The 13,557-nt window shown below is 35.5% G+C and overlaps 1 protein-coding gene across 4 annotated transcripts; it reads right to left on the bottom strand.

Annotated features, from left to right (window-relative positions):
• Positions 1–10,566: 10,566 nt before the first annotated feature.
• On the bottom strand, positions 10,567–12,564 carry LOC121778547 (structural maintenance of chromosomes flexible hinge domain-containing protein GMI1-like). 4 transcript variants are annotated; one of them, XR_006045690.1, is made up of 6 exons: positions 12,470–12,564; positions 12,330–12,379; positions 12,129–12,197; positions 11,762–11,837; positions 11,479–11,640; positions 10,567–11,309 (listed from the first exon to the last, which is right to left on the bottom strand). XR_006045690.1 is itself a non-coding variant. In XM_042175921.1 (3 exons), the coding sequence occupies exons 1-3, from the start codon at positions 11,844–11,846 to the stop codon at positions 11,182–11,184; spliced, it is 375 nt and encodes a 124-aa protein (XP_042031855.1). In that variant the 5' UTR covers positions 11,847–12,120; the 3' UTR covers positions 10,567–11,181. The 4 variants fall into 4 exon arrangements, 1 of the variants encoding a protein (XP_042031855.1); XR_006045688.1 differs by having other exon boundaries at positions 11,479–11,837; XR_006045689.1 differs by lacking the exon at positions 12,470–12,564 and having other exon boundaries at positions 11,479–11,837; positions 12,330–12,460.
• Between the last annotated feature and the right edge of the window lie 993 nt (positions 12,565–13,557).

Here is a 13,557-nt window from a genome sequence, read left to right as displayed (position 1 = left end):
TTACATATGTTGAGTTTTAATGTTCATATGTGTATCAAATTATAACCTATTAATTATTTAATTGGTAAATTTCCCAAATTACATAAATCCGTAAAGCAATCAAAAAATAATCTTAATTTGGAAAGAATTAATTTAGCTAGTTTGATCTGATTGACTACAGCATAATACCCCAATGAATTTGAAAAAGGTGACTGATGAGATGTTGATTTAATTCAGCTCATTATAAACAATAACATTATTCAATCTCCAATATTCTCTTAAATACTTTAAAGTCTCATATAGATAAAAAATATAGTAATATTTAAAAAAATAAATAGAATTATTATAACTACAAAATAGAAAGTAGATTAAATTAAATGCAGTAAAATACTTGGAAGTCTTATACAGAATAATACTACGTTACAAAATTAAAATACAACAAACTAAAAAATAAAATGCAAACGGTTAGGGGATCGATCCCTGTCTTTGAGTATGGAGCAGCTTTAAATCATTGGGCCAGTTGTCCATCCATTGAGATGCCTACAAATCAAAACGAAGAATAGTCACTGGACCTGCCGGTGGATACCCTTGGTAATCACAAAAAATTAAATGCAGAAGTGGAAGACAATAGGCATTCCTCAAAATAGAAGGGACGAGTAAAATATGCAAAATAATACTAAATTGTATTGTGACTCAAGGGAGCAACTGACAATCTACCGCTGGACTACCTAGTTTCGATGATCATAGTGTTACAAAATATGGTTAACGAGTAAGTTTTGGAGTACAGTTGTAGCCCCCCGGTTTTATATTGGATTTGCCAGTATTTGCACTAAGCCGAAAAATCTATACTCACCTTCTTATGATGCTTCATCCCCACTCTCACTCGCTCAATTTCAATTTTTGATTGCACTCACTCTCTTTAAAGGTTTCATATGGGGAGGGGTTATGAGAATTATCCATACTTATAACATTAAGTCGATGCAGTGTAAGGTTTTAAGAGATTTTTAACACGCCTTCGTATGTGTGGATCGGAATGAGCATCAGACTTTCACACGTGAGTTAGATGATAAGAGGTAGTAAGAGAAGTAGGAAAACCAAAAACCATATTGAAATAGGGCCTACTTTATGATCTTTTATCTTGGGCCAATCTTAGTTGGGCTCACACAAATGGAACCAACACTGAGACTGAGAGATTATTGTAGAGTGATTAAAATTGATTGACTATAACAGTTGTTTACCTCGGCAACGTTTGAACAATATGATGATCTCTATAATACATTCAAGATACTCCCTTCCGTCCCATAAAGATTGTCTCACTTTGACCAGACACGAGTTTTAAGAAATGTAATTAAAAGTGAGTTGAAAAGGTTAGTGGAATGTGAGTCCTACTTTTATATATTAGTTTTATAATAAAATGTGAGTAGGAATGAGTTAGTGAAATATGAGGTCCACTACAAAAAATGGTAAAAAGTGAAATGGGAAAAATTTTGTGGGACGGACGGAAATGGAAAAATGAGACAATCTTTGTTGGACGGAGGGAGTATTTCAATAGAAATTATAATAAATTCAAACATATTTATTTAAGTTTAAATAAATATTTTTTGTATCACTTCGTCAAATAGTATGACTTAGGATTACTCCCTCCATCCCACAATAATTGTCACTCTTTTCCATTTCAGTCCGTCACACTTCATTTTTTACCATAAATGGTAAGTAGGTCTCATATTCCATTAACTCACTTCACTCACATTTTATTATAAAACCAATATAAAAAAATGGGTCCAGCATTCTACTAATTTTTCCAACCAACTATTCTTTACATTTCTTAAAACTCGTGCTCATAATAAGAGTGACAATTATTGTGGGACGGGGGGAGTATTATTTACTCCATTTACTACTCTCTCGTCCAATTACAAGTGATTGATATTCTTTGTGCCATTGTAAGTGATTATTTTATTTTTTTTGCAAAAAAATATATTACTCTCTCTTATTTTATTTCCTCTTTATTTTTATATTTTATTCCCTTTCAACTATTATATATTATGGAGAGCCTTATATTGCTAACTCAATACTTAATTGCTAACTACACTTAAATAATAGCCATTAGATATTCACATCAAGAGCCTAGATCATCAGCCCCGGAATGTCAATACGATCAACAAAAACGTCAATAAGGATATTAATAAGGGTATTAAGGTACATTTACAAAAAAATTAGATGTAACTAACTTTTGAAAAATATCCCAAAACTTTAAAACGCATGTAACTTTCTCGATTTAAATTATTTTTTCGCGTAACATATATCAAATTAAAGATAATTTCATAAGGATTCTAATGAGATCTCACTTGCATATGTTCCGATGTCAAAATTTGAAAAAAAATTCAAAATTTTCAATTTTTTCGTAAAGCAACAAATATCAGCATAGAAAAATAAAATATGTTAATATAATACATGTAGAATTATTGACATATTCTCAATATAATAGAATGTCATTATAAAATACGTAAAATATTATATTGACATTTTCATCCAAAACCTTAATTTGATAGTTTTTTTTATCTTTTTCCATTTAATTGATAAAAACGAAAATTACACGTGACAAATTTTAGACCACTAAATTTCTAAAATCTTATGATTTTAAATTAGTTGTAGTTAGTAATTGATCACATCCCTATATATTATTCTCTTAAATTTTGTGTCGAAAAGAAGTTGATAACTTTACTTAAAGTACTATTTTATTATTAATATATTTGTTCTATTTTATTCAATTCAAAATATTGTAGTGATCAATAAAAGAAAAGAAAAAACTACGTTATAATTGTTGGTCACTCATCCATCGTCACTCATTCATCGTCACTCATCCATGTAGGCCACAAAGCAGAAACGACAACAATTGTTGGTTTAGAAATATGCCCTACCAAATTAAAGCCCACGCAACAATTGTAGGGCACGAGATAAATATTGTAGTAGTACTATAAACAAGTTCATTATACCACTAGTATTTTTTAATAATAATTATAATATTAGTAATGGATTATAAAATTAAAATTTAATCATGTTTCCGGTTAAGAATCGGTCATTTACGTTTAGAACTGAAATCCGATTAAGAAAAAAAATCTCAGATTCAGTACCAGATTGAAAATCGATTCTCCATTTCCTGATTTCACAATTAACCGGTTGGTTCTGGCCCAATTCCCGATTAACCGAGAACCAGAAACAGGTTAAGCAACCCTAGAAATATGGTCCATTGAATATTCAACTCACTTGAAACCTAATGCATTTCAATATTTTTCTATTGAAGATAATATTAAAATTAATCACATCACTAGCTAAAAGAATATAAATTTTAGTCCCATTCCATCCAACAGAAGTTTCTTACTACCAGTGGCGGATCCAGGATTTCTGATCTGGGGTGCGATAAATAGTTATAACGATTTAAAGTTTCAAATTTGACTGATGCTTTAATCATTTGATATCTTTTTTTCAATAATAAACTTCATTATATATAAAAATGAGAATTTTTATAGTATTATATGAATGATTTAATTAGAGTTTAACAACATATATTATTTTTATGAAGAAATCATATTTTGAATTATCTAAGCAAAATTTAGTCGTTTTTCAAAATAGAAAAACTAAAAATTTGAATACATTAGAAAGAGTAAAATATTCAAAAATGCCTTAAAATAAATAAATTGTTTAGCAAAGAATTAAGAAATAATAAAGATAAAATAAATGCATGATAAGAGAATCAAACAATGTTTATAAGAGAAAATTTAATAAATGAATTGGATGTTTTTTAATGTACAATAACAAAAAAGATAAACAAAATTAAATGCATTCAAAACATTAAAATACTTAACAAGACAAAAAATAGAAAACTTAATTCATTAGCAAAAACATCATACTCCATCCGTTCACGAAAAATAGAGCTATTCCATTTTTATCCCTCATTTTGGAAAAATGATAATAAATAGTTAAAGTGGATAAAAAGAAAAGTAGCCATAGTGAAGTTGTCGTCCATGGGAATCAAACCACAGCCTACCGAATGGCAAGGTAATATGTGTGAATAATGAATATTAGTTACTGAGTGTGAGGAAAATAGTGAAGTTACAAGCTGAAGTGAAGATCACAGCTCCCGAGCTTCAGGAGCCGTCCGATCAAGCGCGCCATCAACAAGATTGAATGTCAGCCGTAGATTCAACTAGCCGTTGGATTTGTAACAGTTTTTGTATTTTGTTTTAGCTCTTCTAGTTAGTTAGTTGTTGAGCTCTCTTATTTGGTTCTCATATATAAGAACGAGAGATAGATGAATTGTAGTTTCGTAACAGAAAACATCCATTTCCAATTTCTCAAGAAAGCTTTCTTTTTCCCAAAAGTGTGTTCATCGTGTTCATTGATTCTTGATCGTGTTTCTCGATAATATTCCAACAAGTGGCGCCGTCTGTGGGAACTACCCGGCGAGAGTATCGATCGAAATCAGATTGAATCGAAGTTGATGATGGCTTCAAGATTCGAAGCAGAAAAGTTTACCGGGAAAAACGACTTCAGCCTTTGGAGGATGAAGATGAAGATGAAGGCGATGTTGATCCAGCAGGGTTTGTCTGAGGCTCTGGCGCCGGCGAGTAAGGAAGATGAAGGCCAAGTGTTCGATGAAAAGGCCAAGGCCAAGCGCGCAGAGGTTTTTGCAAAGGCGCACAGCACGGTGGTGCTATGCTTAGGCGACAAGGTGCTGCGGGAGGTTGCAAAAGAGACAACCACGGCTGGGGTTCTTGAGTAGCTTGAAGATCAATACATGACAAAGTCTCTCGCAAATCGCCTCTTCATGAAGCAGAGGCTGTACTCATACCGGTTCTCGGAGGATAAGAGTATATTAGAGCAATTGGAGGATTTTGATAAGGCAGTGGATGATTTGGAAAACATTGATGTTTCCATTGGTGATGAGGACAAGGCCATACTGTTATTGAATGCCTTGCCAAAGTCCTACGACCAGTTGAGAGATGTCATACTCTTTGGAAGGGAAGGCACAGTTACTTTCCAAGAAGTCCAAAATGCTCTAAGGGCTAAAGAATTGCACAAGAAAGGCTGCAAGGAGACTGAAGTTGTTCCAGAGAGCCTCAATGTCAAGAAGTTCAAAGCCAAGAAGATGTTCAAGAAAATTGGTGAGAATAGCAAGGCACCCTCAATCGATCAAAAGGAGACTCGAGCTTGTTATTGGTGCAAGAAGCCGGGTCACCTAAAGAATGATAGCTTCGCTTGGAAAAAGAAACAAGCTGTTGAATCTGGAAAGGGGAAGAACACCACTGATTTTGTGGAAGAAGCTGAGGAATCCCCTGAGGTGTTGAATATAATGGTATATGAGGATGGGAGTTCATGGATTCTTGACTCCGGGTGCAGCTTCCACATATGTCCATGTGTGGAATTTTTCTCTGATTTGAGAGAGTCAACTGGGACAGTAATACTTGGGAACAATCAAGTGTGCCATGCTGAAGCTATAGGGAATGTGAAACTCAGGCTGGATGATGGCTCTGAAAAAATCTTGAGTGATGTTAGGCTGATCCCTACAGTGAAGAGAAACCTTATATCACTAGGGATGCTTGAGAAGAAGGGGTGCACTTTTGAGTCCTCAGATGGATTGATGAGAATCAAGAAGGGGGCCACTGTGATTATGCATGGAGAGAGAGGAAAGGAAGCCTTTATTATTTGTGTGGAGCTGCAGTCAGGATCAGAGGCAGCCAATTGAACAATATTGTGTCAGATTCTGTGAAGACTTGGCACATGAGACTCGGGCATCTAGCAGCTGGGAGCATTAAGGAGTTGATCAAGAAAGGAGTGATTCATGGACTGGACAGCAGGAATGGTGAGCCATGTGAAGAGTGTATTCTTGGCAAGTCGAAGAAGCTCCCTTATCCAAAAGGTAAGCATCTATCACTAGCACCTCTTGATTATGCACATAGTGATTTGTGGGGGCCCTCCCCTGTGAATTCAGTTGGAGGAGGGAGGTATTATATGACCATAATAGATGATTATTCTAGAAAAATGTGGTTATATATCTTGAAAGAAAAATATGAGGCTTTTGCTAAATTTAGAGATTGGTGCATTATGGTTGAGAGAGAGAAGGGCAGATCTCTGGGCTGTCTGAGAACAGACAATGGACTCGAATTCTTGTCCAAGGAGTTTGATAGGTTTTGCCAGGAGAGAGGGATCAAACGACACAAGATTGTTCCCCTAAACCCCCAACAAAATGGGGTGGCAGAGAGGGCAAACCGCACCATATTAGAAAGAGTGGTATGTATGTTGCTCAGTTCTGGAATGGAAAAGAGATTTTGGGCTGAGGCTGCTGCAACTGCTGTGAAATTGATGAACAAGTGTCCTTCTTCAGCCATTAATGGTGACACTCCTGACTTCAAGTGGTATGAGACTTATGGAAACTACTCAGATCTCAAGATATTTGGCTGTCAAGCCTATGCACACCTCAAGCAAAGTAAGTTGGATGCAAGGGCAGTGAAGTGTGTGCTTTTAGGGTATCAACCTGGTGTCAAGGGGTATAGACTTTGGTGCATTGAACCTGGAAATCACAAGATCATTGTGAGCAGAGATGTGATATTTAATGAGTCTATGATGCCTCTTAATAAGTCACAAAGTTCTGGGAAGACTGCTGCAGTGTCTGATGAGGCTGTGAGTTCTGAGGTGGAGCATGGGGTGGAGCCTGAGGTGGAATCCGAAGGGGCAGTCCCAGGTGGAGTTGATGAAGGAAATAATGATCACCCACAAGAAGGATCAGATATAGAGACTGAGGATCTCATCCAATATCAGTTAGCTCGGGATAGAGTCAGGAGAAAGAATGTCAAAATGCCAGCCAGATATGCTGATTCAGAGATGCTCTACTTTTCATTGTGTGTAGCTGAGGAGGTGGAGTTTGGGGAACCAGCCACATATAGAGCTGCCATGGAGTGCAAAGAAAGAAGTGAATGGATGAAGGCCATGGTAGAAGAAATAGACTCCTTGCTGAAAAATGGCACATGGATATTGGTAGACAAAGTTGAAGGAAGAAGGATTGTGAGCTGCAAGTGGATATTCAAAAAGAAATTAGAGTCGGCTGATAATGTGAAAATCAGATACAAGGCTAGACTTGTAGCAAGGGGCTTCACACAAGAGTATGGAGTTGATTATAGTGAGGTCTTCTCTCCTGTGGTGAAGCACATATCCATAAGGACTCTCTTGGCAGTGGTTGCAAGGCTGGACTGGGAGCTGGAATAGCTCGATGTAAAAATGACTTTTTTGCATGGGGATTTGGTGGAAACTATCTATATGCAACAGCCGGAGGGTTTTGCCAAAGCTGGAGAGGAAAACAAAGTTTGTCTATTGAAAAAAAGTATCTATGGCCTCAAGCAAGCTAGTAGACAATGGCATATCAAGTTTGATGATCATATCATGGCAAATGGCTTCACTAGATCAAAATATGATGAATGCGTTTATATCAAGAAGAAAGGGGGTCTGGTGGTGGCTTATTTGCTATTGTACGTGGATGATATGTTAGTTGCTGGTTCAAGCAAGAAGGTGATTCAGGAGATAAAAGAGGATCTGAGGTCAGCATTCGATATGAAAGATCTTGGAAATGCTAGAAGGATCTTGGGCATGAACATTGTCAGAAATAGATCCAAGAAGGAGATTTGGTTGAACCAGTCTGATTACATTTCAAGATTGGTCAGAAAATTCAAGATGCAAGACACAAAACCTACAACAACTCCTCTGGCTCAACACTTCAGATTGTCTGTTGAGCAGAAGCCACAAACTGAGGAAGAGAGAGCTGAGATGCAGAAAGTCCCTTATGCCAATATTGTGGGGAGTATCATGTATGTAATGATCAGCTCGAGACCAGATGTGGCCCAAGCCATCAGTGTGACCAGCAGGTTTATGAGTAATCATGGCAAGGAACATTGGTCAGCCTTGAAGTGGATATTAAAGTACTTGAATGGAGCAGGAAACCTTGGGATCTTGTTCAAAGGAAGTGAGGAGGTAAAGAGGGATGCATTGGTGGGTTATTGTGATAGTGATTATGCAGGGAATGTTGACAGTACGAAGTCCCAGTCAGGTTACATTTTCACCATATGTGGAAGTGCAGTGAGCTGGAAATCTAGCTTGCAAAGTGTGGTTGCATTATCCACGACAGATGACGAATACATGGCTTTGGTAGCAGCTGTAAAAGAGTCATTTTGGTTGAAGGGGATAGCTGCAGATTTTGGTGTGAGTCAAAAGACAGTAGCCATTGGTTGTGACAACCAAAGTGCCATCAGTTTAGCCAAAAACAATGTGTTCCATGAGAGAAGCAAGCACATAGATATGCGCTTGCATTTCATCCGAGAAGAGATAGAGAAAGGAAGGGTGAAAGTGTTCAAAGTAGACACTTTGGAAAATCCAGCCGACATGCTCACCAAAACCTTACCGAGGGAGAAGTTTGAGTTGTGTTTGAAGTTGGTTGGGATGTGTAAAAGAAGTTGATCGCTTAGCAAATAATATTCAAGGTGGAGATTGTGAATAATGAATATTAGTTGCTGAGTGTGAGGAAAATAGTGAAGTTACAAGCTGAAGTGAAGATCACAGCTCCCGAGCTTCAGGAGCCGTCCGATCAAGCTCGCCATCAACAAGATTGAATGTCAGCCGTAGATTCAACTAGCCATTGGATTTGTAACAGTTTTTGTATTTTGTTTTAGCTCTTCTAGTTAGTTAGTTGTTGAGCTCTCTTATTTGGTTCTCATATATAAGAACGAGAGAGAGATGAATTGTAGTTTCGTAACAGAAAACATCCATTTCCAATTTCTCAAGAAAGCTTTCTTTTTCCCTAAAGTGTGTTCATCGTGTTCATTGATTCTTGATCGTGTTTCTCGATAATATTCCAACAATATGTTTACCACTGCACCATTGCTATCACTTTGGTTTGGGGTACACTCATACCCCTTTGTTCTCACTTAAATCCGCCGCTGCTTACTACTACTACTATTAATAACTTGACCGAAATAAAACAATATGAAAAATCAAAGCGGCCCTAAATATTATTAATAACTTTACAAGATTTAATTACTAGACACATACATCATGGGGATCTTTCCCATCCAAAAAAGAGACACACAAAAACATAATAAACTAAATTAAATAAAACAAGAGCAAAGGATACTCCCTAAATATATAATTATGTTACAAAATTAACAAATTTTGCACAAAGTGCACTACCTTTTTCCTGTAAAGATGCTCTTAAGTACGTCGTTGTTCCCTCTATTTTTGGGCAGATTTTGAAAATTTCCGGTGCCCGGCTTCGGCTTGACACCGCCGTTGGCCGGGGGCGGAGGGTTTTGCTGGGCGGCTCCTCCTCTGCCTTTATTCTGTCCATTCCCATTCATGTTTCCTGTGAATTTTTTTGTTATGAGGTTGAATCATATCCGCATAAATATATAAAGGAATTAATCTGAGCCAAGGGTATGCTTGTCATTTGTCATTGTGTGTTTTCCTTCATAATTTTGGGACATTTTGCATGTGCTTCAACTTATTTTTGTGTAGACAAATTTTTGCATGTCCCACTCAAATTTGAGCTTTATAGCATTGTTTTATCGCTATGTATATATATTCTCGAACCAATAAGCTACAATCACTAGACTCCAAATTAACATGACAATTCAAACCAAAGTATGGTACTAGGTCATGAGGTGTAATTAGAACTTTATAGTATTTTATAAACATAATTACATGGCATTTAATTAGTGTCTCTAAAACAAGTATGATTACAAAAAAATTGTAGTTTAAGGATTGGCCTCACGGTTCTTTTATCATAGATTAAAGCAATAAATTTGGAAATGATAAATCAAAGATGAGAATTGAAATTAAAGAATTGCACGGTTACATAATTTCATTCATAATTCAATGATTCAATCCCTACAACATATCAATAGCAGTGAAAGAAACTAGTTCTTACTAATATAGAATACACCAAAGAAAAAATAAAATAAAAATTAAATTCTACTTATTTTTTTTATAGCCGAATGATGATTATATTTGTGTTTCTTTTATAAGTTTGTTGCTTGAATGTTTATCACATGAAATAAATCTACATACATCATTACTCCATATTAAAAAAAGAAGATTAGACGAAAAATATAAATTTTTAAACAACATAACATAACTAAATAACTGAATTTTATTATTATTATTATTCATTTGTACAAATAATGTATTTACAATTTTTATAAAATGCTAGATAATGAACAAAAATTCAATAAATCTCCATTTTAAAAGTATATATAAATTCTAATTCACAAGTTACTACATACTACATTTCTAACTTTCTATTCTTAGAAATAGAATTAATTAAAAAAAATCACAAATCACTATTGTAATTACAAAAATACAATCTTAAATTGAATAAATAAATAAATTATTCAGCTTTAATTTATTATACCTAAATAATTGATTATTTAATTAAAGGGGAAAGCAGCATTTATATAGTTGTGTTAATAAAAAAATGGATTTGTAAATAAAATGGAGTACTTTTATTCAGTAGAACAACTAGAAGTAAGTAAAAATACAAATTATAAATGGTGAACAATGTTATTGAATAGAATAAGATACGAAAATATGTTTGATTAGGTTGTAGGTGCTAGCTCTATCTATATGCGATTACTTTTTGTAAGTCTTCACATTTCCCACTAAAACTACTCCATTTGTCTTTCTTCTTCAATCTTTATCTGTATTTTCTATCTTAATTCTCTCACAAACACAGGCTCAATTTACGGGGAACCACAGCAGGATACTGGTCGGCGCCGGCCAAGCCTCCGCTGGAGCGGCAGCTTGGCCTACGGTAGGTCCGTCCCTGGGAGAGCCCCCGCTAGTTCCGTCAGTGAAACCGACGATCTTCTTCTTCTTCCTCGCCCCAGCCGCTCGACCCAGCCGCCCACAATGGGGCGACGTCGGTCTCGAACCTTGCGACCCGCGACCCAAGCGCGCTCGGGGCGTGATTTTAACAACACTGGCCATAACAACAATGTTGTCACGCCCCAACTTTCCAAGCACAGAAGGCTCGGTTTATCGCGATTAGTGGGGGATTGGAGGAGCAAGGAAGAACGGGGAAACCAATTGCACAATTGTATCACGCCAACTTCTCCACCGCTCCTTCAATCCCCCACTAGTCAAGATAAACCCAGTTTTCTATCCTTAGAAAAGTTCAGGTGGTACAACATTATTCTTATGGCATCCGGCACATGCTCCCTTTAAAATTTTGATGTTCAGACCAGCTTTCCAAAATCTTCCTTTCCTCTGGATCTCTTTATGAAACCTCAGCACTAGAATGTTCCCAATAATCATTACATTAGTAGGCAACAAGCCACAACAAGAACGTGGAAACTAAATCCATGGCAATAGGATTTCTATGCAGAGCACAGAGAGATTGATATCACATGGAACTAAAATAAGGACTATAGAATTGACATCATTGCCATATATAAAGATTACCACTGGATTTGAGGTCGAGCTTTTTATTCTTTTTCTCCTTCGAAGCATCTTCAGTTTCCTCATCATAACGATCATGCATTTCCATAATCCAATCATTATACAGCGTCTGTAGCTGACCGAATGTAAAAGCCTTTCCATCTCTACAGATTTTGGCTTGCACCTCTACATATAAACAAGATAAAAGTCTCACACATGGAAACACAGCACAGAAACTAATGAATGTTAGTAGTTATATTTTTCTTTAAAAATTGTTTCAACAAGAAGACATGAACATTTGGATTACCTTTTCTATCATCATCTGATCTCTTGCCAAAGTTCTTTAGAGCCTTGGCGTAGGGGTGATGGTGGGCTAAATCTGTCTGAAACATATAAAAAGTGGGCTGAGAGGTTGCATAAAACTGAGTAATGTAAATGACCCTTCAAAAATATAGTTAAAAGGAATAGGTGAATATACATGTGTACACGTACATAAGTTCATATCAGAATCAAGCATGAGTTCCAATATAATTATACTTTAAAATTTAACTATGGAATATAATGCATCCTATTTGTTAGAAACACAATAAAGTCCTGATATGTGATGAAAAGCGAATACTGAAGTTTGCGAGAGATACGACAAATCCACAATAGAGGAAATAAAGACAATTAACCTGGATATATATATGTCCTTCAATTTATGTAAAGATTCTCACTTTTGACTTGGGATCAAATATTTCAACCTGGCAAGAAAAAAAACACACTAAACAATGAGTAACATGAAGTAAATGAACATTAAATGGCCAGAAAATGACAAACCAAGGTTTTTTAAACTCTACAAAAAACTCTATGGAAGACGGATAAGGAAAGCTCACTTCAGAATCAGATATTCATTTTTCAAAGGATCTCTGACACATCCTTTGGTCTGCAGGAAACACATTAAAGTTTATCATAATAAGTTGTAAGAGAACAAATGGAAAGCTTATAAAGAAAAAATTGTTCAATAATCGATCACCTTCCAGCAGTTTTCCAGATGGGAGACACTCATTAATGCTTCTCTTTCCATGTGTAACGTAAATACCTTGTTATTTTTGTGTAGACAAATTTATGCATGTCCCACTCAAATTTGAGCTTTGTAGCTTTTGTTGTGGGGTTGGCTATGTATATATTCTCTAACCATTAACCTACAATCACTACACTCCAAATTAACAAGGCAATTCAAAGGAAAGTATATATGGTACTATGTCATTGTCACCTATATATCATCCGATCGTGAGAGAGGTGGTAACAGGGACCGCTGACGTGTAATTAGAACTTTATATTATATAAACATAATAGTCGTAGCATATTTAATTAGTGCCTCTAAAATAAGTATGACTAAAATTTTGTTTGTAGTATAAGGATTGGCCTCACGGTTCTTTAATTATAGATTATAGCAATAAATTTGGAAAATGATCTATCAAAGATGAGAATTTAAGTTTAAGAATTCCATGGTTACATAATCTCGTTTATAATTTGATCCCTGCAACATGTCTCTAAAATAAGTATGATTAAAATTTTCTTTGTAGTGTAAGGATTGGCCTCACGGTTCTTTAATTATAGATTAAAGCAATAAATTTGGAAAATGATAGTATATCAAAGATGATAATTGAAGTTAAAGAATTTCATGGATGCATAATCTTGTTCATAATTTAATCGCAATTGTCAACCACAGTGAAAGAAACTAGTTCCTACTAGTAATATAGGTTACACTAAATAAAATAAAAAAACGCAAGTATTGATTTTTTCGATGTTTATGATCAAGGTTCATCTACGGATTGATAGTGATTTGATGTTGAATATCTCCTCCTTTTATCCCTCGTTGTAGATATAAAATTGTTGAAAAACACGAGAGAAGAATGAGGGAAATAAGAAGAAGAAGATCCAACATCCCAAAAAAAAATGATAGGATAACTTCCCAAAAAAATGAGAAAAAAAACTTATTTTCACACTAACTACTTTGTGTCACTTAAATGGCTGGCGTGAAATGTGGTGAAAAAGTCACATGGCGACAATTATTTTCATCTGGCCATTGAAACTCATTAATTGTAGATTAAAATATCC

This window comes from Salvia splendens, chromosome 19, assembly GCF_004379255.2.
Source record: "Salvia splendens isolate huo1 chromosome 19, SspV2, whole genome shotgun sequence".
Lineage (NCBI taxonomy): Eukaryota > Viridiplantae > Streptophyta > Magnoliopsida > Lamiales > Lamiaceae > Salvia > Salvia splendens.
The sequence above is the reverse complement of the archived record's forward strand: the minus strand, read 5'-3'. Positions and strand labels throughout refer to the sequence as shown.